Here is a 24,433-nt window from a genome sequence, read left to right on the forward strand (position 1 = left end):
GGATGCATGCAGGTAAACTGAGGGTCTGTTGAGCTGATCGCTGGTTTCGTGAGAAAAATGTCAGCTCGTTCTTTATGTTACAGAAGCACAGAGACACAAAACCAGGCGGAAAGAGACGATCGTTCGGTGAAAATGAGAATCTGCGAATGCAACATGTGGAACACGGAGAGTGGAATATGTAAACAAACCGGTTAACGTAACCCCCTCGGTGCACTCTGCATGCTAACTGTTAGCAGAGCTAGTGAAATCTCTGAAAACATCTGAGCACTTTTGCAAACATGTTCTATGTTGACAACCTGACCAGACATACGTCGCGACATTCGCGGCTAAAACACTGTTAAAAGTGTAGCTGGTGACAGAAAAACGGGGTATTTTAAAACTACACCACCACCATTGCTGCTTGTGATTTGATCTGCATTCTGGGATACCTGGCTGCCCCAAGTCTACACAAGCAATCGATTTTCTAGGATCGACCTGTTTTGACTTACTTTGCACGGCAACCAATCAAATGTTAGAGAAGCTGCATGGGCAGCGTTAACCCCGCCCCCTGAGTTTGATGGGTGAGGCTGACAGATAAAATTATTTCATGACGAGAGCCAGGCGTCAGGACTGCCAAAATGAAATAAATAAATATATCATTAAATAATTAATTAAATGTGTCAATAATTAATTAAATGTGTCAATAATTAATTAAAATGTGAAATACATAAATAATTAATTAAATGTGTCAATAATTAATTAATTACATGTGTCAATAATTAATTAAAATGTGAAATACATAAATAATTAATTAAATGTGTCAATAATTAATTAATTACATGTGTCATAACTATTTATTTAATTAATTGATTCCAATTTTAATTAATTATTGCCACATTTAATTAATTATTTAATGGTGTATTTAATTAATTCATTATGGCAGTCCTGGCGTTCCATACACTAGAGGCTTGTGAGTAGTGATGGGCAGATGAAGCCCCATGAAGCACTGAAGCTTTTCATCCAATTGGTTCACCCCAACGCGAAGCTTCATGAAGCTTCATGTGCTCTAGTAGGACACCTACTGGACGTAAAAATAATAGCTGGCATGAATTTGAAGAGTGTGGCATTTTGCACACAGCCTGTAAATGTCAACAACAAAAGGAGTGTGTAAAACATGTATATTGTAGTGATGGCAGTATACTGTGTATATTTATACTGGCAGTATGGGAAATGATTATTTGGAAATGCTTGAAATGGAAATGATCATTTACTGTGAGGTGAGGTGTGGTTGGGGTGTGGACAGTGGTTGTGCTTTTGTAACGTTGAGGTATGGACAGCTACACACTGAGGCTTTGAGCCTCAGTCCTGCCTGTTCACATTTTATTCTGTAAAAACTAAATTTTCACTGCTTTTATGACCTTTTTAGTGGGGAGAACATAGCTAGGATTTAATGATTTAACAAATCTTTTAAATCCTTTGTCCTCCACAATGCTAAATGGCTGGGAGTCCTCAATCACCATGCTGACCAGGTCTTCATCTATTTGAGATTGTTCTCCTGAGGAAAGACAATAAAGATAAAGCACAAATATAAATATCACATACGTAACTTATAACAGTTGTATAATATTGTTATATCATTTAGTAACATTACTGCATCCTATATTATCATTGCATTTGATGGCTCACCTGGTCTTGCTCCACAATCGGTGTTCCCCTTATTCTCATGCAAAGCTCTGTAGTGCCTAAGCATGGATGAGGTGTTGTTGTTATATCCCAGCTCCCTGGCACATAGCAAACACTTCACCTTGTACAAAAGTCAAGACAGCTCAACATAAATTGTATTGCACCATCAGTATTATGAAAATACATCTTCTGTAGAAATTTACATACCTTGTTGGGAGGAATAAGATCAAAATGTTCCCACACAGGGGAGGACATCCTCCTCTTCTTAGCTGGCTCCATTCTCTCCTGACTTTCTCTCCTCACTCTCATAAACCTCCAAACGGTCTCCAAACTCTCACTAACAACTCTCCATCAAACACCCACGTTTTTGAATGAAGTCTGAGGGGTTTATATCGCTGTCATATCTCGCGGCAAAGTTCGAACCACTTCATGAACCAGTCACGTGGTACAGCCGGGCAGCGAGGCTTCGGACGTCATCATTTTCAGCTCCTCCCATAAATGAAGCAAGCCTCGATACGTGCTTCGCGGAAACGCCCCCTCCATTACTCGACACACGCTCCGAAGCCTCGATACAGAACGTCACATCACTACTTGTGAGCGTATTCGCTGCAGTTTTTTTAACAGCGTGCACTCTTTTTTCCTTCGTCAGGTGAGGTGTACTGGCAGGCGCGTGATGCACACAGAACAGACACTTATTTCTGTGTTGCAGGTATGGAGATGTTCTTATGTTTTGGAGATGCAGTCTTTCATTCATTGTTTTTATAAGTACAGTGTTGTATTGCCTGTTGGATGGCGGTTATTAATATAATTGTACTGAAGTATAATGTTTGAACTATAAGCACTAGAATATTGGGTCCTGGTTATTGAATTGTATTTATCTGACTGTTTATTTGATTTTGAATTATTTTGTTTATTGTTCTTATAAGTTGTTTTTAATGATTTTTCAGTGACATGTTATTTATTTTATGCTTTTTGTTTTTGAGAGCTTAAGTTAATGTTTTAAAACAATTTGTTGTATTAGATTTATTATATTATTGTGGTGTTAATGAAGCTGCAGGCACAGCTCCTTTCAGCATGGCCGGAGGAGAGGTGTACTGGCAGTCGCGTGACACACACAGATCAGACACTTATTTCTGTGTTGCAGATGTGCAGTAAAGAGCCAAAGACCCAAGTGCTGTCTCCTGCCTCTTACTTTCACGCCAGAACACAACGCAATGACGGGTGTAACACATGAACGGGTTATACGAACAGGAAGCTCAAACTGTTTAAAAACATGAATTCAAACTCCAGCATAAGAAAGCAAACAGCAAAACTTTATTTATACAGGCAGAAACACAAAATGCTGCTCAGAGCAGAAGCTAGCACAGACGAGAACCTCAGTAATCAGATTGTAAACACTGGTCATGTGATTCAACATGTTATTCCAGCATTAAAGGTAAAAACAGCTTCAGTTATATTGTTGGAAACAGACGCCGGTCACAGATAACTTGAGGTGTTGCTCTTCAACCTGTAGATGTGGTTCAGCATCTACAGGTTGGAGCTTCACATATTTCCTGGTTTGTGCACTAATAATGAGCAGCTCAGAGACTTACTGAGGTCCCAGACTCTGCTTCAGTCCATCCAATGTCCTGCTCAGCTTCTATTCAGAGTCCAGGTTTTAATAAGAACTAAAGTCCAGTTTCCAACACACACATGAAGATCACAATAATGACACTGTCAGTGGTCTTTGAGATTTATTAGAAATCTGTCTTATCTTAAGTTCAGCTCTGTGAAAAGGCATGGATCCGCCTCACAGAGAGCATCGATCAGAAGTGAGGTGGCTATACTTCCTTTTCGTCGCACTGTGTCAATAACATCTCGTGCTTTATCTGCTTTGCTCTGCTGTGATCTGACTGATTCCATCTCCTGATCATTGATAATATGCTGCTCCAGGAGTTTATCCAGAAGTTTTTTTAAAACAGGTTCAGACACTCTGTCAATAAACTGTGAGCGAACTGTGAGCAGCCTCTCGTCTGCCGGGACTCCGGACTCATCTGGGACATTTCTCATTAAGGTTTCTGTTCTTGGTGCTGAAGGAACAAAGAAAGATAGACATTTAACAGCACTCTGAACTGAGGATGAAAAGAGAAGTATGATTTCAGTTGAAGTTTTATAAAATATAAAATAAAAAGTTTGTAGGGTAATTTCTGCTGGTATTTGGCAGGAATCTTACCTGGCAGGCAAACAGATGATTTCCAGATTTCATTCCCCTCTTGGTCTTTGACTATCAGAGTCACAATCCCTGAATTTGTACTCAGGAAAACTTGAAATGTTGGATGGTAATTTGGGCCAGACTTTGAGCGAAACTGTGTTTGCTAAACAACAACAGAAAGGTGCCATTTTCATGACGAGTGGGTTATCCAGGACTTTCATTTCATTTCAGCAGCATATAGTTTCTAACTGCTGACTCACCTTCGGCTGTATTATCCTGCTCTCAGGTTCACAGTGGACACTGTACCTTTGACTGAAGCTGAAAAGACAGTCAGCAGGGGTCTGGATGTATTTAGCATCATCGTGTTGTTGGGCAGACACCTGCAGTGACAGGACAGTTTATTATGCTGGTAACGTTAATAAGTCTATTCACCTGTAGAGCTCATTTAAACATATCAGGTGTAGAATATCATGTGTCAGTATGAATCAAAAACAATCATTCTTGAGATAGAATAGCTTTGCAGAGAAAAAAAAGCTCCATGATTTTATTTTTATCAGTGAAGTGTCAGATCTGACATTATGGGTCACAAACATCAAATGTTCACAGCTTAGGGTCATTACTGGGAGTGAATAAAGAAGAGCAGTGATTGGTCAACAATGTGGGTAAGAAAAGTTAAATGGAGCCTGACTCTTTGTCTCAGGTAATCAGAGTGGAGTGACCAGTACACCTGTACATAACTTTAGTTTATTATCAGAAAGCTGCTGAGAATCATTTGGATTCTGAGAGGACTACAGAGTGAAGATGATGAAACTATTTACCTCTGACAATGGGATATTTTCCTGGAGTAGAAACACGTTGATTTGTGCAGGTTCTGTCTCTGAAGGTCGGAAGAAAAGCAGAACTTGGCCATTTACTGTTATGTTCAGGAGCCGCTTAAAATCATCCCAGATGACGCCCCACCCAGAGAGGTGAGGAACCTTCACAACCACATGGGTGGCAGTGATCTCCAGCGGCTCCAAGATGCTCATCCCATCATCAGAGATGTGGGCAACAGACAGCAGGCCATCAACACACAGCGCTGTGAAAGGAAAGAGCTTTTCATTCTGAGAGTTCAGATTTACTTCTCACCTTATCTGAGGATTACATCTCCTGCAAACAAGTTCACCTCCATCCTTTTTTGTTATAAATAAACTGCATTGTGGTTATTTGTATGATAAAGAACAGTTCATATTAGCTGAGCACCACACAGTAACACAGATGTTTCACAGCACAGTGCTCACCCTCCTTTGTTTCACAGTGTGGCAGGTGGAGCTCCCAGACTGCATCCTCAGAGCATGTGATGTTAAACAGCGGCCCTGCAGCTGTTTTTCCAGCTGATTGAAGGAGGCTCTCATCCCATTGGACAGTCCTGTACAACAGCTCCGCCTCCTGAGCCATAACAAACACTAGTCTGGTCAGAGTACACTGGAACACACCTGGACCAGGACACCTGAACCTGTAGGACACAGAAGGGCTGAAGCACTCCAACCAGCCTGTACGAGCTGAGGTCTGATCACCTCCAGCTGTATCACGCGTCTTGTCACATCATTACATACATGTTATCAACCTAATGTGAAATTAGAAGCACCTGTAGGAGATGTGTGTGGATTCAGTTTGTACTTGAGGGGTGAAGCTTGATGGAGGCTGGAATTCAGAGAGGAAATACATCAGCTGTTTAAAGCAGCAATAAACAAGTAAACAGTGAACAAACTATACAGAGTACACCCATCCATCCATCATCCATCCATCTTCTTCCGCTTTATCCGGGGCTGCAGGGGCAGCAGCCTAAGCAGAGAAGCCCAGACCTCCCTCTCCCCAGCCACCTCCTCCAGCTTATCCGGGGGAACACTAAGGCATTCCCAGGCCAGCCGAGAGATATAATCTCTCCAGCGTGTCCTGGGTCTGCCCCGGGGCCTCCTCCCGGTGGGACATGCCCAAACACCTCACCCAGGATGCACCCAGGGGGCATCCTTGTCAGACGCCCAAACCACCTCAGCTGGCTCCTTTCGATGTGGAGGAGCAGCGGCTCTACTCTGAGCCCCTCCCGGATGGCCGAACCTCTCACCCTATCTCTAAGGGAGAGGCCAGCCACCCTTCGGAGGAAGCTCATTTCCACCGCTTGTATTCGCAACCTCGTTCTTTCAGTCACTACCCACAGCTCGTGGCCATAGGTGAGGGTAGAAACATAGCTGGACCACACAGCTAGTGGCGTGTGCCCCTAGGCACACAGAGTACACATCAGGTGTTATCTGTACACACTTTCAAAACTGCGAGTAACATACTGACAATGACACAGAATCTTAAACCTGACTGTAGAGCTGGGCGATAGAACGATAACGATATGTATCGCGATATAACTTTTACTCGATAGAGAAATTAAGCTATCGCGATAGACCTCGCCGCTCTTGTCCTCTTTAAAAAAAAAAAAAAAAAAAAAGGTCAGCCAATCCAAATTAAGTAGCGCAGAGCCGAACCAATCACAGCCGCAGCGTCACGTCGCGTGACTTGTTACGTACAGCACAAGTGCCAAGCCGCACGTGTGTTTGTTTGGGAAGCAGCCAGCGGGTAATGGAGCCAGCGCGTAATGGAGGAAATGAGTGTGCCGACTAGAAAAATCAACCGAGCGTGACCGAAGAGAAAACAGATAATGGTTCCAATGCCGGAGAGATTGTCGAACAGAAGAGCCAAAGAAGTTCCGTAGTGTGAAGGTATTTCGGCTATTTCAGGTCTGACAAAAAACAGAGTAGCGTGCACTGTAAATTGTGCCGAAAGCAAGTCTGGAAATACAATGAACTGGTGCATGCGTCACACTGTGCGCCACGTTATTGTTTTGGTGAAATGAATTTCTACAATACTGTTACTGTTAATTCTACTGTCTGCAGTGTTTAAATGCTTACATATACACACAGTTACTGTCCCTCCACACATACGACTCGGTTCTGCTTCTATGCCCCAGCTTTGTTTACTTTTTCCCACCGAGGCTTCTAGACTTCTGATTGGCCAACATTTCTGCACGGTTAGGAATCTAGCACCACCTGCTGCTTTGGCATGTTCATAGCGTTTTCCTTCATTTCTGCTTTTATGTGTGGACGGGATTATTTTTTAAAACGAAAACGGAAAATCTCCGTTTTCAAAAATACCCGTGTACGTGTGGACGTAGCCTCAGTCTCTGACTGGAAACGCTAATTCGTCATTCGGCTTTTGTCAGACTAAAGTAACTGTTAAAACTGTTTGAAAAGCTAAGCTATACAACAAGGAGAGATTGAGAATTTCCTTTTAGTTCTCAGTTTATTTGATATTGACAAAAGTTAGTCAGTTTTGTCTGTTCTTCTGTAAAACAAACTAAGATTTATTTTTAGAATTCATATTTTGTTTCTAAGTGGAATTGACAATTTAGTCTGTTTCGTTTGTTCTATTTTGAAACTTAAACGCTTTAGCGGCTGCTTTTGTGTAGTTTGCAATATTTGCCTTTATTTATCTGAAAAAGTCTCATGTTCCTTAAGTACATCTACCCTGTTGAACTTATTATGGGAAATAAATATTTAAATAAAAACAAGCTGCTGATTATTTCACATTTTACTTGTGAGCAACGGCACATTTAAATCTTACAAATATAGTTATTTGGCTTATATCGTGATAGATATCGTTATCGCCTGAAATGAAAAAAACATATCGTGATATGAAAAAATCTCATATCGCCCAGCTCTACCTGACTGGTTGTCTGCCCTGTGCTTTAACACACCTGACACAATTTCTGTGCTGAAGGCCTCTTTTTTGTGTCACAAGACAATCAGATCCACATGCTTTTCTCTCACCTTAATGTGCTTTATGTCATCCTTAGACAAATCAAGCTCTGTGTCTAATGAGTCTGGATTCAGTCTGACCTCAGAGTCACCTGATGAGAGACAAACATCGAATATGTCAGGATTTCCTGGAACTCTAACTGGTGCTGTTTACAATCATATTAGTTTTTTAGTGGTTTTCTGATCAAATACAAACTGTCTGTGATGGATTTCTCTTTCTTCCTTAAGGACCCACCATCTTCTTCAGCTGCAGCCTTCTCACTCACTAAAAAGATTTTAAAGTATTAAAATATTTTGACCAAAACCAGTACCTAAAAACACATCCTTAAAAACCCCCATAATTTATAGATTTTTGCAGAATGAAATAAGCACAAACGAGCTTTCATGTGATATGCTGTTGATGAAATAGTGATGAATGTGACACAGAGTCTCAGTACTCACTGGTTTTGTCTATGGAAGATTTAAAAGTCTTGTCATCAACCCTGCAGAGAGCAACGTTAAAACACAACTGATTAATGGGGTACTAAGCCTAGCCAGAGAAGAAGAAAACAGACTTTACCATGAAGATCCTGTTGGGTTATAATATTATTTTATGCCATGTTATACCCCTAATTAAAGATTGTGAATTATTATGTAGTTTTAGTTTGCATTATTCTCCTGAATTAGAAGAAGCTGATAACTATTGCATTTGTTAGATTGATTTGCATTACATTAGACTGCTGCTTTATTGTGAATGAATGATGTTGTTTTATGATGCATTATACTGCTAAGTTATAAGAAAATACTGTTTGCAGAAAGTCATCGCCTTATTTGTCTGATTAGAAGAGAACAGAACATGCTGGAGTTTCCTGCCCCATCTCAGCAGGAGCAGATAAACAGGGAGCCAAGGTCGTAGCTTAGGCGCCGTGTGAGAGAGAGTGTGAATGTTTAGGCTTTTATGATTAGGTGCGGGCTACGAGAGGCTATAAGAGTTTGAGCAATGCTCCACCATTTTGAGATCTGATGCTGTCTGCGTACGGTGTTTATCTCCTGCGCGTGTGATCATTAAAATCATTGTTTGACTGAACCCGACTGGACCAGTGTTGTTCTTTTGGTTTTTCATCTTGTCTCCATCCCCAATATTTGAATCCATAACAATCCTCAGTGTGGATTGACTGGAGGAATTCCATCCAAACATCTGCTCTCACTAAATTCTTCCTCACCTACAGACTGTGTTCTTCACTGCTTTAAACTTGGAAATGAATGCAGTCATTGGTCTGCGTGCTGCTTTGTTCAGAGAGCTGATTGGCTGTTGACAGTGTTTGATCAGAGCGTGTCAGCCGTTACTATGGTGACCATAAAGGTCAGAAACAGGAAGTGTTTGTGTCCAATCCTGAAGCCTGTCACCATTCTCCTCTCACAGCTTCACTGAGAAGCTGCAGCTTTACAGGAAACACTGGATCTTTGTTTCATACTGACTGTGTTTAGTACAATACTGCTGACAGCACCACCCACTCACTCCATCACTCTACTGACCTCAGAGTCTCCAGTCTGTAGTCTGGACTCTGCTGAAGATCAGACAGCTGCTTCACATCTGGATCCTTCAGGTTGTTTCCCCACAGGTCCAGCTGTCTCAGATGGGAGGGGTTGGACTTCAGTGCTGCTGCCAGATAATCACAGCTGATCTTTGACAAACCACAGAAACTCAATCTGTATAAAGAATGAAAGATGTAAGTTTATTAGACAAAGTGTGAGCTTGAAATCATTCAGTGTTTCATCATCTGTTCAGAGCTGAAGAAGGTTCAGAATGCAGAAGTTTAGAAAATGGAAACTCCAAACAGCTGAAGCCAACAGGAAGCAGCTTCAAACAGGAAACTGTGCAGAGTTTCAGACTATATGTCCTGATGCAGCCAGTTGGATTTTGGAGATTTGAATCTCTGTTCTGTGACTAAGTCCTTGAATCATTTCTTCCAGTTGGTCCAACAAGACAGACTAAGTGTTGGACATGTGTTGTGGCTCCATTAGGGGAGCTTCTAAATGTGATGTGATGGCCCCTCTGGGTCTGTCAGGTCACAGCACTGAAGAGAGCTCAAACTGGGCACACAGTTGTTCCAGTCTGGACCAAAGACTATATACTGGGACTGAGGGACTGCTTTGACTGCACCCACTGGGACTTTTTAAAGGCTCATGTTCTCACTTAGATCATCGATTTCTACTTACATTTCTTTCTGGGAAAAATGGGGATTACTTTGGAAACAGGAAGTATTTTCCCCAATAAGCAGCCCTGGATTAGTAAATCACTCCAACATGTTCTCAGGCAGAAGAAGCTGTCTTGTTATGAGGGAGAGAAGAAAAAGATTGAGGCACAGAAACTTGTTGAAAGAGAGATAAAGCAGCTAAAATCAGGTGTAAAAGTAAAGCAGAGGATGAGCTGAATAAAGGACACTCAAGGCTGGCTTGGAAAGGAATGAAGTCCATGGTGGGGATGCAGGACAAGGAGCAAAGATGAATGTGATGCTGAATCAGCAGAAGACTTGGACTCATTTGATTCCAGCTTTGATATCATTGATTTCAATGAAGAGCTTTGTGATTGTAGCAAAGGGCTGGTAGCTCTGAGAGTCCCACTGATGAGGTGTTTGTGTGGAAATCTCTTAGTGGGACCAAAGAGAGAAAAAGCCCTGGTCCTGATGCTGTGGGAGGGAAATGATTGAAGTGTGCTGTGGGGAACTGACTGGGAGATTTTCACACATTTTCCAGTCCTCCTTGGAACAACAGGAAGTTCCCAGCATATGGAAACAAAGGTTAAGTGTCCTATGGCACTCAGTGATGATGGTGCTGTGGCCCCACCACCTCCACCTCTTTGTAAAGGAACTAACTGTAATCTGAAGCTTCAAGTGGAACTAAGACTTCCTCCACTAGGTGGCAGTGTCTGATGAGAAAGTGTTAGTGGAGCTGGCCTGGAGTCAGAAACAGGAAGATGCAGGATTTGGGCTGAAATGGGGGAAAGTGGTTCGCACTAGTGCCTTAAAGCAAGAAGGTTGTAGGTTGAAGCTTGTTGGCCTTTCTGTGGAGGTTGGATGTTCTCCCACAGTCCAATGAAATGCTGCTTAGGTTCATTGGTGCTTCTAAATTGGCTGTAGGTGTGGATGTGAGAGAGTGCTTCTCTGTCTCTCTCTGTTGGCCCTGTGATGGACTGCTCACCTGTGCAGGTGGACCACGCCTCTTGCCCTATGACGGCTAGGGCACAGGCTGCAGCCCTGTGAGCCTAAGCTGAATAAACAGTTAGCAAAAATGATCCATAGATGGCCTGAAATCCCCCAGTTAGCAGTTTGGTAGATAGCTATGACATGCTAATCCCATCCAGCAGCTGTATTCTACCTGTAAGCTGATCCCTGCTGAGCCAAAGCACTTTTTCATATACAAATTACAACCTTTAATAGAAACCTATTGGTCAGCATCTTATTAGCCTGCTGTTAGCTTCATTCCACAGAAAACTGAGAGAAACTAACAGAGTTGATAAAGAATAAAGAGAAATGTGCTGATTTAAAGCCTTTGAAGTGCTTCAGATGATCTCTGTCCACTTCTGTCCACTCATTCATTCATGTAAGCTTTCTAATGCAGCTTTGATCTTCACAGTCTGCTTCATGAAACTCATTCTAACCCTGAATGTCAGAGTGTTCCTCCTTCTCTTTCCCATCATTCATGCTGGCAGTGGAGGAGATTTGGATGTTGGACTGTGTTTTGGATGATGTGTGTATGTTTGTGTTGGACTGCTGTCTGTAAAGCAAACGCACATTTTGCTTTGGATTTCAGTGTCAGACAGACTTTAAGGTGGAATGAAGAGTTGGAGAGTTTCACAGTGAATTATCCAGTGGAGGATTTTTCTTCTTCTTTGAAGGTTTGAAATGTGAACATTGTTCTGCTGCAGTCAATGGACTAAACCAGAGAAGAAGAAAACAGACTTTACCATGAAGATCCTCAGTGTGGATCAGTATAATATCAGCCTGATGTCTGCAGTTTAGTGTCAGCACAACTTTCACATCATATTCATCTCAGCACAACTAAAACATGCTGACTGACCCCAGAGTTTCAAGTCCACATCCTGGACTCTCCAGGAAACCACACAGATGCTTCACTCCTGAATCCTGCAGCTTGTTGTTCCAGCTCAGGTCCAGCTGTCTCAGATGGGAGGGGTTGGACTTCAGTGCTGCTGCCAGATAATCACAGCTGATCTCTGACAAACCACAGTCCCTCAATCTGTATAAAGAATGAAAGATGTAAGTTTATTAGACAAAGTGTGAGCTTGAAATCATTCAGTGTTTCATCATCTGTTCAGAGCTGAAGAAGGTTCAGAATGTAGAAGTTTAGAAAATGGAAACTCCAAACAGCTGACAGAGTTCATACGCCTTTGTCAGGGTCAAATTCAAGCAAGACCATGTGAAAATTAAAACACATCATCCTAGGTGAACTTAAACACCTTTGTTCCCCTTTTGTTAAGACATAGAAAAGTACACCACACAAAAATACTGCAAAAGGAAACGGTCGCCTTATATACATAGTGTATAAACTCAAAATGCACATTTCACTTCAAATTAAGATTAAGGCTTTGAACAGATCACATAGTTCAGTTCAACATATAAGACTTTAAGAATGCACAAGCATCTACTTAAAATCTATTTAATTTATCATCCATGATATTATTTTGTACAATTCCAATGTATTTTGTTCATCTCCCTTAAATAAACAGGCAGTCTTAAAGTATGAAATATTCATATACAAACACATATAAATGTGTGTACTGTCTCAGTGGCTGATAGTACCCCACAGGCCTCAGTGTGAGCTTGAAGACATTTATAATGTTTAAGTAGTTTAATGTGCAGGTGCTGACGATAAACACATTTTGAATGAAAGCCGGGGAACTTTGGTAGCACAGAAACAAGTGGCTATTCTTTGTGACTATATGGATCACTCACAATACCATTATTTCACACAAAGGCACCAAATTAATACTCAAAAAAGCTGCAGCAATACACACAAATATAAACAGTACTTGGTGACTGTTAAGTCTAATTGTTGAATGTTGCCATTGTGTTTCTTAAATTTGTACAGTCTTAGTTCAAGCAGTAGGATCAAAGCCATTCCTTTGATCCTGGCCACCTCTCCAACCACTCTGTGCTGGGGGAGGTTTTATTGTAGATACATCCTATCTGAAAGATCTGTTTCTTTTGATGTAAATTTCCTGGGTTTACGACCCTTTGGTCAGCAGGAGGTCTGACACACACACACACACACACACACACACACACACACACTCTTACAGAAGTTCACACATATACATAAAATGCTTTGTCTTAGAACAAAGGGGGCGTGGCTTTGTTCTGACGTGTTTTGTGTGAACTGTCTCCCAATAAAAGGTAGCAGGAGGAGGTCAGATCTGTGGTAATTTTCGTGGTGGACACAGACGAGGCCTCCCTTTCGCAAATAATTGATCGATCGACTGTCTTGTTTTCTTCATGATGAATAAGTCTCTAGAATTAGCGGGGCTTGTGGAAACACAGACCCAACAGTGACAACTTTGCTTTTAGCCTTTAACCCTTCTTGACTACTTTTGATGTGGCCTCTATATTTTACCTTTAAAAACAGTTTATCTTGCCAATCTGTTATTTTCTCATTTTGACCAACTGTATCAGCACAATTTATCTAAATTCAGACAAAATTTAAAATACAAGTAGAAAGTGATATTTTGACTGTAAAAACCACACACATGTTTAACGAATCATCTTCATAACTTGAAATGCAAATAGAGATTGTACACTTTTAAAAATACGCACACGTTTTGCAAACAACAAAGTTATATGGTACTATTTACCAAAAAATGCAGCCAAGGCTCAGACGTTTTTCATATAATCATTTCAAACTATTTACAGAACAATCAGGTGTCAAACAATAGTTTGTGTCACTCTAACACATATGAGAACAGCACAGGGATAAACCTGCAGGTCTGACAGCAGGTGTGTCACTCAGCGTTTACACTGCAATCTGCCTTTGTTGGCTTTAAGGCAGCAACTGTGACGATCACTAGTAGAACTGACACACAAAACAAAACAACAGCTACACACTAAATACACAAGACAACAAACTAACTTGAGACCAAACACGGTAAACGTCACAAATCTCTCACGTATCAAAACTCTCTCTCTCTTTCGCTCACTCGCTCTCTCTTGCCGGTCACTCCTAAAACTTCCCCCTTTTGCTAAACAACCAAATGTCATGTTTCCATATCATTTTTGATTGGTCGACATGGTACATTTTCCCACCTATAGGGCTTTGGAGCGTGATGTCACAGGAGATGGGCCACGCCCCCTTCCGCCATGACAGTAGGCCAGCCAAAGGATACCATGTCAGCTATGGATCGTACGTGTTGTGTTGTCGGTTGCAACGTTAGATCACACGATCGTGAAGGCAAGAAGCTGGATAACGGGCTCTCTTTTCATCGTTTTCCGTCCTGGAGGCAACGTGAGGGATCCCATGTATCCGATATTACTAAACAAAGACGTCAGGCTTGGATTGCAGCGGTGAGACGAGCGGATATCGAGTTCTCTGCAATCCCCAGCTTTTTGTTGGTTTGCTCACGGCGTTTTCTTTCCGGTGAGTTCTAAATTAATTCATATCACTCTTGAAAGGCTTTTAGTGTGATTTTCAATGTGCTGAGGTCATAGATAATGAGATAAAACATGCTAATGTGTGATGCTGCAGAACCACATCATGTCGACTGAGTAGCTTATGATTTGGCATTATTGCAGGCAAACCAGCATATGAAATGGATGTAACAAATCCAGACTGGGCACCAACACTGCACATGGGGCATGACGACATACCTGTATCAGACTCGGACCGGCACTCAAGGCGTACGCAACGGAAGCGAAAAAGAGCACCCATCGGAGGTAAACAACCCCCCCCCCTCTAAAAACATACTAAATTGCTATCACTGTACACTAATCCGCACATAACTTCCAGATGAATCACACACCTGTCATTGGAATATTGGTGTACATTTACCTTATGTCTAATTTTATCTTACAGGCTTTCGTTATGCAGCTGCAGAGTCTGAAGGTGTGCCCCGTGCAGAAGTGATTGATGAAGATCTGACAGAAGACCAACAGCAAAATCACAATGTCATGGAGGCAGTGGACAGCAGTTGTGTTGGACAAGTGGAGGTTGAGGTAGCAGCTGCAAATGTGGATATACTGAAGAAATGTAAACCTTTTAAAATGATGACAGATTACAAACTCTCAGCTGTGTCTGTAATCAAACCTCTGTAACTTTGCTTCACTTCAGCAGCATCAGCTCATGTTCACATGTTGATTCATGGTTTGCTTCAGTTTTTGATGGACTGCAGAATATTTTGAAGGTTATCTGCTATAAAAAGCCAGAACAGGAAAATCTGCTTCATGTGTTTCTGTTTGATCCTCAGTGACTTTGACACAAAGGCCTCTGCTGTGATGATCACACCTCTGATCAAGTCTCACAGTGTCAGCTTTGTTTTTATACATATGGATATGTGCTGATAAATGATCAGAGTTATAATATTTCCCACTGTCTGCTGTGTGCCGTGACCTTTGACCTGCTAAAGACAGTCAGCTGTGGATTATTCATTGTTGTGTCTGATACTTAGAACTGTGAGGAAGAACACTACACAGTTAATCAGGGTCCCCTCTCTCTGAATCAGGGAAGGTGGGCAGGCCGCGTGTGGGCCGCGGGCCATACGTTGAGTCTCACTGTTTGAAATGTGAACATTGTTCTGCTGCAGTCAATGGACTAAACCAGAGAAGAAGAAAACAGACTTTACCATGAAGATCCTCAGTGTGGATCAGTATAATATCAGCCTGATGTCTGCAGTTTAGTGTCAGCACAACTTTCACATCATATTCATCTCAGCACAACTAAAACATGCTGACTGACCTCAGAGTTTCAAGTCCACATCCTGGACTCTCCAGGAAACCACACAGATGCTTCACTCCTGAATCCTGCAGCTTGTTGTTCCAGCTCAGGTCCAGCTGTCTCAGATGGGAGGGGTTGGACTTCAGTGCTGCTGCCAGATAATCACAGCTGATCTCTGACAAACCACAGCCCCACAATCTGTATAAAGAATGAAAGATGTAAGTTTATTAGAGAAAGTGTGAGCTTGAAATCATTCAGTGTTTCATCATCTGTTCAGAGCTGAAGAAGGTTCAGAATGTAGAAGTTTAGAAAATGGAAACTCCAAACAGCTGACAGAGTTCATACGCCTTTGTCAGGGTCAAATTCAAGCAAGACCATGTGAAAATTAAAACACATCATCCTAGGTGAACTTAAACACCTTTGTTCCCCTTTTGTTAAGACATAGAAAAGTACACCACACAAAAATACTGCAAAAGGAAACGGTCGCCTTATATACATAGTGTATAAACTCAAAATGCACATTTCACTTCAAATTAAGATTAAGGCTTTGAACAGATCACATAGTTCAGTTCAACATATAAGACTTTAAGAATGCACAAGCATCTACTTAAAATCTATTTAATTTATCATCCATGATATTATTTTGTACAATTCCAATGTATTTTGTTCATCTCCCTTAAATAAACAGGCAGTCTTAAAGTATGAAATATTCATATACAAACACATATAAATGTGTGTACTGTCTCAGTGGCTGATAGTACCCCACAGGCCTCAGTGTGAGCTTGAAGACATTTATAATGTTTAAGTAGTTTAATGTGCAGGTGCTGACGATAAACACATTTTGAATGAAAGCCGGGGAACTTTGGTAGCACAGAAACAAGTGGCTATTCTTTGTGACTATATGGATCACTCACAATACCATTATTTCACACAAAGGCACCAAATTAATACTCAAAAAAGCTGCAGCAATACACACAAATATAAACAGTACTTGGTGACAACTTTGCTTTTAGCCTTTAACCCTTCTTGACTACTTTTGATGTGGCCTCTATATTTTACCTTTAAAAACAGTTTATCTTGCCAATCTGTTATTTTCTCATTTTGACCAACTGTATCAGCACAATTTATCTAAATTCAGACAAAATTTAAAATACAAGTAGAAAGTGATATTTTGACTGTAAAAACCACACACATGTTTAACGAATCATCTTCATAACTTGAAATGCAAATAGAGATTGTACATTTTTAAAAATACGCACACGTTTTGCAAACAACAAAGTTATATGGTACAATTTACCAAAAAATGCAGCCAAGGCTCAGACGTTTTTCATATAATCATTTCAAACTATTTACAGAACAATCAGGTGTCAAACAATAGTTTGTGTCACTCTAACACATATGAGAACAGCACAGGGATAAACCTGCAGGTCTGACAGCAGGTGTGTCACTCAGCGTTTACACTGCAATCTGCCTTTGTTGGCTTTAAGGCAGCAACTGTGACGATCACTAGTAGAACTGACACACAAAACAAAACAACAGCTACACACTAAATACACAAGACAACAAACTAACTTGAGACCAAACACGGTAAACGTCACAAATCTCTCACGTATCAAAACTCTCTCTCTCTTTCGCTCACTCGCTCTCTCTTGCCGGTCACTCCTAAAACTTCCCTCTTTTGCTAAACAACCAAATGTCATGTTTCCATATCATTTTTGATTGGTCGACATGGTACATTTTCCCACCTATAGGGCTTTGGAGCGTGATGTCACGGGAGATGGGCCATGCCCCCTTCCGCCATGACAGTAGGCCAGCCAAAGGATACCATTTCAGCTATGGATCGTACGTGTTGTGTTGTCGGTTGCAACGTTAGATCACACGATCGTGAAGGCAAGAAGCTGGATAACGGGCTCTCTTTTCATCGTTTTCCATCCTGGAGGCAACGTGAGGGATCCCATGTATCCGATATTACTAAACAAAGACGTCAGGCTTGGATTGCAGCGGTGAGACGAGCGGATATCGAGTTCTCTGCAATCCCCAGCTTTTTGTTGGTTTGCTCACGGCATTTTCTTTCCGGTGAGTTCTAAATTAATTCATATCACTCTTGAAAGGCTTTTAGTGTTATTTTCAACGTGCTGAGGTCATAGATAATGAGATAAAACATGCTAATGTGTGATGCTGCAGAACCACATCATGTCGACTGAGTAGCTTATGATTTGGCATTATTGCAGGCAAACCAGCATATGAAATGGATGTAACAAATCCAGACTGGGCACCAACACTGCACATGGGGCATGACGACATACCTGTATCAGACTCGGACCGGCACTCAAGGCGTACGCAACGGAAGCGAAAAAGAGCACCCATCGGAGGTAAACAACCCCCCCCCCCCCTCTAAAAACATACTAAATTGCTATCACTGTACACTAATCCGCACATAACTTCCAGATGAATCACACACCTGTCATTGGAATATTGGTGTACATTTACCTTATGTCTAATTTTATCTTACAGGCTTTCGTTATGCAGCTGCAGAGTCTGAAGGTGTGCCCCGTGCAGAAGTGATTGATGAAGATCTGACAGAAGACCAACAGCAAAATCACAATGTCATGGAGGCAGTGGACAGCAGTTGTGTTAGACAAGTGGAGGTTGAGGTAGCAGCTGCAAATGTGGATATACTGAAGAAATGTAAACCTTTTAAAATGATGACAGATTACAAACTCTCAGCTGTGTCTGTAATCAAACCTCTGTAACTTTGCTTCACTTCAGCAGCATCAGCTCATGTTCACGTTGATTCATGGTTTGCTTCAGTTTTTGATGGACTGCAGAATATTTTGAAGGTTATCTGCTATAAAAAGCCAGAACAGGAAAATCTGCTTCATGTGTTTCTGTTTGATCCTCAGTGACTTTGACACAAAGGCCTCTGCTGTGATGATCACACCTCTGATCAAGTCTCACAGTGTCAGCTTTGTTTTTATACATATGGATATGTGCTGATAAATGATCAGAGTTATAATATTTCCCACTGCCTGCTGTGTGCCGTGACCTTTGACCTGCTAAAGACAGTCAGCTGTGGATTATTCATTGTTGTGTCTGATACTTAGAACTGTGAGGAAGAACACTACACAGTTAATCAGGGTCCCCTCTCTCTGAATCAGGGAAGGTGGGCAGGCCGCGTGTGGGCCGCGGGCCATACGTTGAGTCTCACTGTTTGAAATGTGAACATTGTTCTGCTGCAGTCAATGGACTAAACCAGAGAAGAAGAAAACAGACTTTACCATGAAGATCCTCAGTGTGGATCAGTATAATATCAGCCTGATGTCTGCAGTTTAGTGTCAGCACAACTTTCACATCATATTCATCTCAGCACAACTAAAACATGCTGACTGACCTCAGAGTTTCAAGTCCACATCCTGGACTCTCCAGGAAACCACACAGATGCTTCACTCCTGAATCCTGCAGCTTGTAGTTGTAGCTCAGGTCCAGCTGTCTCAGATGGGAGGGGTTGGACTTCAGTGCTGCTGCCAGATAATCACAGCTGATCTCTGACAAACCACAGCGACTCAATCTGTATAAAGAATGAAAGATGTAAGTTTATTAGACAAAGTGTGAGCTTGAAATCATTCAGTGTTTCATCATCTGTTCAGAGCTGAAGAAGGTTCAGAATGTAGAAGTTTAGAAAATGGAAACTCCAAACAGCTGAAGCCAACAGGAAGCAGCTTCAAACAAACACAACAAGAGAAAAAACTCTGAATGTTTCACATTAAAGTCGTACATTTATCACAAAGCTCAATTATGTGACAGACATTTCATCCCATGTCAGTTTGGCCTCATCCTGGGCCGGATTATCCAGCACACACTCTGACCACAGGCCCAGGGGCCACGCACAGCTGGGCTCCATCCAAGAGACAGCAAACAAACCAACACAATAATAAAAAGCACCATGTGATCTTCTTACATCTTCAAGACAAACATAGTAAAAACATGAGCATATTTGTTTCCTGATAAAATGATGTGACAGGTAGAACAGAGTAAAGTGGTGGTGTTACTGTTAAGTCTAATTGTTGAATGTTGCCATTGTGTTTCTTAAATTTGTACAGTCTTAGTTTAAGCAGTAGGATCAAAGCCATTCCTTTGATCCTGACCACCTCTCCAACCACTCTGTGCTGGGGGAGGTTTTATTGTAGATACATCCTATCTGAAAGATCTGTTTCTTTTGATGTAAACTTCCTGGGTTTATGACCCTTTGGTCAGCAGGAGGTAACACACACACACACACACACACACACACACACACACACACACACACACACACATAACACACACACACACACACACACTTACATACAGTGCCTTGTCTATGTAACCAAAGGGGGGTTGCAAGGGGAGGTGCTTTGTAAACTATTGTTTGAAGATTGTCAATAAAAGGCAGCGAGAGGAGGCCACCATTGGGGTCATTGTCGTGCTGGACACAGACGAGGCCTCCCTTGCGCAAGTAATGGATCGATCGACTGTCTTGTTTTCTTCATGATGAATAAGTCTCTAGAATTAGCGGGGCTTGTGGAAACACAGACCCAACATTTATTTGGTCCTTCGGAGCCGGAGCCTAACACATTGCATCCACCGAGGAGAGGGAGAGGACGCCACCGCAACGTCTGGGATGATTGACGTAAAGCCCTGGTGTTTTTGGCTTGCCACCAGGCCGGGAAGTTTGCTCCTGACCTCCCCTCGGGATGGATGACGATTGACGGGATCCAGAGGCTCTTCCCATGAACGTAAACAAACAGTGAGTACAGAAGGCCTTAGAGAGCGGCTACGGGCTGTGCGTTAAACGTGAGTCCGGGAGCGCGCTAGCCGCGTGAGAGAGACGCAGGCTTCTCCGCCATTTGGGGCGTAGAGAGTTCTCCGCCATTTGGGGCGTGGAGATAACCTAGGTTCGGCGTCTCCGCCGTGAAGGAGTCCGGAATCTCCGCCATTTGGGGCGTTAGAGAGTGTCCGAAGGTTGAATTCTCCGCCATATGGGGCGTTTGAGAGTTTTCAACAGAGAGCGCTAGCTGTGCGTGCAGACGCAAGCGATAGGCCTATGTTGTGTGTGTGTGCGGGCCAGACGTGGTCTGCGTGAGTGTGGCTGATTGTTAATGGAGAATAAAATGTGTAAGTCTGCCTTAGAAGGAGATTTAAAATTTATGGAGAAATTTTTACCAGGCAGCACGCAGTATGTAGGTTGTTGGCGTAAGAAATGTGGATTTGAAGGGACATTAGTGGAAGTTCAGTGTAAAATGCTGGTAGAAAGAATAGCTGTAAGTGTAGCTGGTAAAACAGGTAAAGCGAAGCAGAGGAAGGAATTGCAGTTAGCAATTGCTAAGTTGTGGCTGGAGCAGGTTCAGAAGAGGAGAGAAGCAAGAATGTTAGCAGAAAGTAGAGCCAGAGAAGAGCGTGAGAGAGCAGAGGCTGAGTATGGAGAGACATTGGGAGAAGCATTGAGTCCAAGACAGACTGGGCAGGGTAGGAAACAGAAAGTAAAGTTAGTGAACACAAACGTTACAACTACATATCCATCCCTGACACAAAACAAACAAACAAACAAAAAAAACATATGGTGTTTCTGTCCCAGAGTGTGAAGATGAAGAAAGTTTTTCTCCTGATCCAGTCCGTGAGTGTGTCTGACGTCATGGTGTGTGTGAAAGGTATCCAGCTGGGGCAGACGTGATTCTGCAGGTCACCTGCCCAGTGGACAAAAAGAAATAAAATAGTTGTGTGGATGAATGATAGCACGAAGAGTGTTTGGTGTTTCTAAGTCTGAAACAGCTGTAATGCTATTTTCTGTTTTGGAGAAAAGTACAGTTAAAGAAAAAAAAACAGAGAGAGATGTGTGTTGTTTTAAGCAGTGATGAGAATAATGAAAGTGTGATGAGAGAAGAACACAAAAACATACTGAAAATGCATTAACTATACTAACCCTACATGCATTTACACAGAAATGATACTCATGAAGACCAGACAGCATCTTAAGCATGAGATTCTGTTTGTCATCTTGTCCAAGTCACTAGTAAGATGAAAGTGATACATAGACTAGTGGACTGAATATTATAGGAGGACAGATGGTTGCATCATAGATGAGAGGTCTTAAATGAGTGAGCTGAGTGAGCTGATTGTGAGTTTCTGGTGTGTGAAGAAGTTTTACCATGGCACACATTTAGTTACATGAGAACTAAAACTTATTATGTGCTAAGACAACAGGGTTATGCTGTATGTTGTGTGTATGGCTGATTGGATGAATGTTTGAGATTAAACTGGCTGTTTGATTTGTCTTTTGTTATTTAAGTTGAGCCTGCCAATTGGGTTGTGACGATTTATCCCCCTGGCATGAAGAACACGTGTCATGACTTAAACAAGGCCTTTCTTTCCTTTGATTTCCTTTATTTTCTTTCTTTTATTTTGTTACTTTCATGGTGCACTGAAAGTTTTGTTTGATGATCTCTGTTTGAGCACGATCAGAATCGAAGCGTCGTCGAGAAAACTGTTGCAAAGTGAGCTTCTCCAAAATTAAAATGGGCTCAGGAGAAATCCACTTATTTGAGACAAGTTCCTGTCCAAAAGGATTCAGCGAGAAAATCCAGTCTAAATTATTTTTCTTTTTGAAATGACGTTGTTTTGCTGAGCGTGGAAACGGATGCGACGATAATTTCCACAATTAGCAAAAGAAGGAATCACTGAGTGAATGAGTAAGAGTTTTAAAATAAATGGGAAACTGACTGACTGACAAAAGCTGACAAGACTGACTGACTTAACACCATTGTGTGAAGTCAACCCCCACCTGACCTGTGGATGTGTCTCTGTGTGTGTCTCTGTTGCAGGAGCAGAAGGAGACCACAGGAGGAAACTTGGGTCACATGACTATGTGAACTCTGAAAATTTAACCTTTTTAGTTTAAATTCTATGTCTGTGAATTTACCATGTGTGTGTCATTCACTACCTTGTGTTGCTCACAGAGATTACTGTGAGAAAGAGTGTACACACCTGCGCAGCGCTAACATTTACATTTCTCTTTACAGCAGATGGTTAATCATGTGATTTGATCATGTGGTTTACAGCAGGACACAACTTAATGATGTTTCTCTACCACAGGATTACTGAGATTTTGTATGAAGAGAACTGTAGTTACAGGCTATATGTTGATGATGAAATTACACTGTGTTTTTGAGAGAATGTTACAGGGAAGAAATGAATGCAGTGTGAGACATACTGTGATGAGACCATTGTTACTTTTTCCACAGCGAGTGTTAACTTTATGACTTTTCACAGCTCCTCTGGAATCTGGATGGCCGACACCTGACAACCGGGATGAACCTTGTGTTTGGCTAATGTTGTTTTTCTTTAAGAGTGCTTGTAAAGGATTCAGCACAGACAGACGAGTGACAATTGAACAGATGTGCAGTGGTTACAGAATAGTTACATCGGGGCCCATTATCTGACCACACTGTTGGGCTCATGGTGAGTAACAAACTTAAGGGATGTCACTGATTACAATGTGGAATGACGGTGAGATGTTAAATAATTTGGAACAAATTATGGGGAAAAGTAGGAGTTTAATGAGTTTAGAATAAACCTGCAATGATACTTGTCTCTGTGATGCTGAATACTTTATTACTCTTATGATCTATAGTTGGTTGCAAATGTGAAGTTGTTTTAATTTTAAGACTTTGTCTTCTAGGATACAGGAGCTGGGAGCTAAACAAGCTGAACATTTCAATGCTGACTAATGTTTTTACACAGGGTTACAGCTTGGAGTGAAGCTGCTCCAAGGGACAAACCTTGGAGATTGTTTTAGGGAGACTGTGCAACACTCTTGTACATGTCTCATTGGGGAGTTGACACATGGCGAAAGCCGTGTGGCGAGAGGAGTGTCATTTTTTAATTTGTAGATATCGTGAGGTGCCATGACGAGAAGGAGTGACTGAGAGGATCGTCCACAAGATGGAAGCTGAGGCCAGGAGAGAGTTTTCAGGAGGATCGGAGATCACCTTCAGCACAGAGAGCTGTGTTACTGGTCTTCCAAAGGATCGTCACGAGGGGACTTTGCACAGCAAATCTTAAATAAGATGAAAGAGTTTCGACGTTGACGTTAAGGAAGACAACTAAGCTGTTTGCGTGTCGAGGAGCCTGTGCCATCACCAGGGAAGTCTCAAATGTCCCAGGAATGGGTGGACCAAAGACCAGCTTTCCAGAGTCATTATTTTGTTTTAGGAGTTTTATTTTTCATTTTGTTAGACATGGCACAGTTGAAAGTAAAAGAAGACCACTCTAATTTGTCATGTGTTGTCATATTTTGATATATTTGATTACTTTTCATTGGTTATATTATATCGGGTAAAAATCACCCGGCATTAGTGATCGTGTTACTATTTATAGCGATAGTGTTCTAGGGTTAAATCTTCAGCAGCGTTGGAAAATGGAACCTGAGGGAGCGTGCCAAGCTCCAGAAAGTGACAGCGCAGAGGAGGTCCAGCGATGGACTTGTGGTTCTGTGAACAGCACAAATGCCAGGTGACTGTAAAATAACTAACAGCACTTTTTCCACAAGTGAAGCCAGTAACTTACTATCCTAAAAGATTAGCTCTAGTTGCTCGTGCTTTACCTCCATGCGTGAGATCAGTATGTGCAGCAGTTTAAGCTGTACAATGTTTCAATAGTTTATTTCACCTTTTGACATTGTTAGTTCCACACGAGGTAGATGTCTACTACTGCAGACTAAACTTACATTTCTGACACCTACAAGACACTTGTCTTTAATGTTACTCTCACAACCACACATATT

At 41.7% G+C, this 24,433-nt stretch overlaps 1 protein-coding gene across 1 annotated transcript in view; it reads right to left on the bottom strand.

Annotated features, from left to right (window-relative positions):
• Positions 1–2,373: 2,373 nt before the first annotated feature.
• Positions 2,374–24,433, bottom strand: part of LOC146577727 (protein NLRC3-like) — a 620,451-nt gene continuing 598,391 nt past the window's right edge. Inside the window, exons 20-31 of the mRNA XM_085268219.1 lie at positions 15,637–15,813; positions 11,755–11,931; positions 9,211–9,384; positions 8,137–8,177; positions 7,931–7,960; positions 7,708–7,787; positions 5,481–5,536; positions 5,134–5,348; positions 4,672–4,931; positions 4,114–4,233; positions 3,875–4,016; positions 2,374–3,731 (exon numbers count right to left, since the gene is read on the bottom strand). Coding sequence (XP_085124345.1) covers positions 3,412–3,731; positions 3,875–4,016; positions 4,114–4,233; positions 4,672–4,931; positions 5,134–5,348; positions 5,481–5,536; positions 7,708–7,787; positions 7,931–7,960; positions 8,137–8,177; positions 9,211–9,384; positions 11,755–11,931; positions 15,637–15,813 — 1,792 coding nt within the window. The 3' untranslated portion in view covers positions 2,374–3,411. The remainder of the gene's footprint in view (positions 3,732–3,874; positions 4,017–4,113; positions 4,234–4,671; positions 4,932–5,133; positions 5,349–5,480; positions 5,537–7,707; positions 7,788–7,930; positions 7,961–8,136; positions 8,178–9,210; positions 9,385–11,754; positions 11,932–15,636; positions 15,814–24,433) is intronic.

Source organism: Mchenga conophoros, linkage group LG3 (assembly GCF_057382185.1).
Source record: "Mchenga conophoros isolate Kocher_MC1m ecotype Shallow Benthic linkage group LG3, M_conophoros_male_GT1.1, whole genome shotgun sequence".
In the NCBI taxonomy this organism is placed as follows: domain Eukaryota; kingdom Metazoa; phylum Chordata; class Actinopteri; order Cichliformes; family Cichlidae; genus Mchenga; species Mchenga conophoros.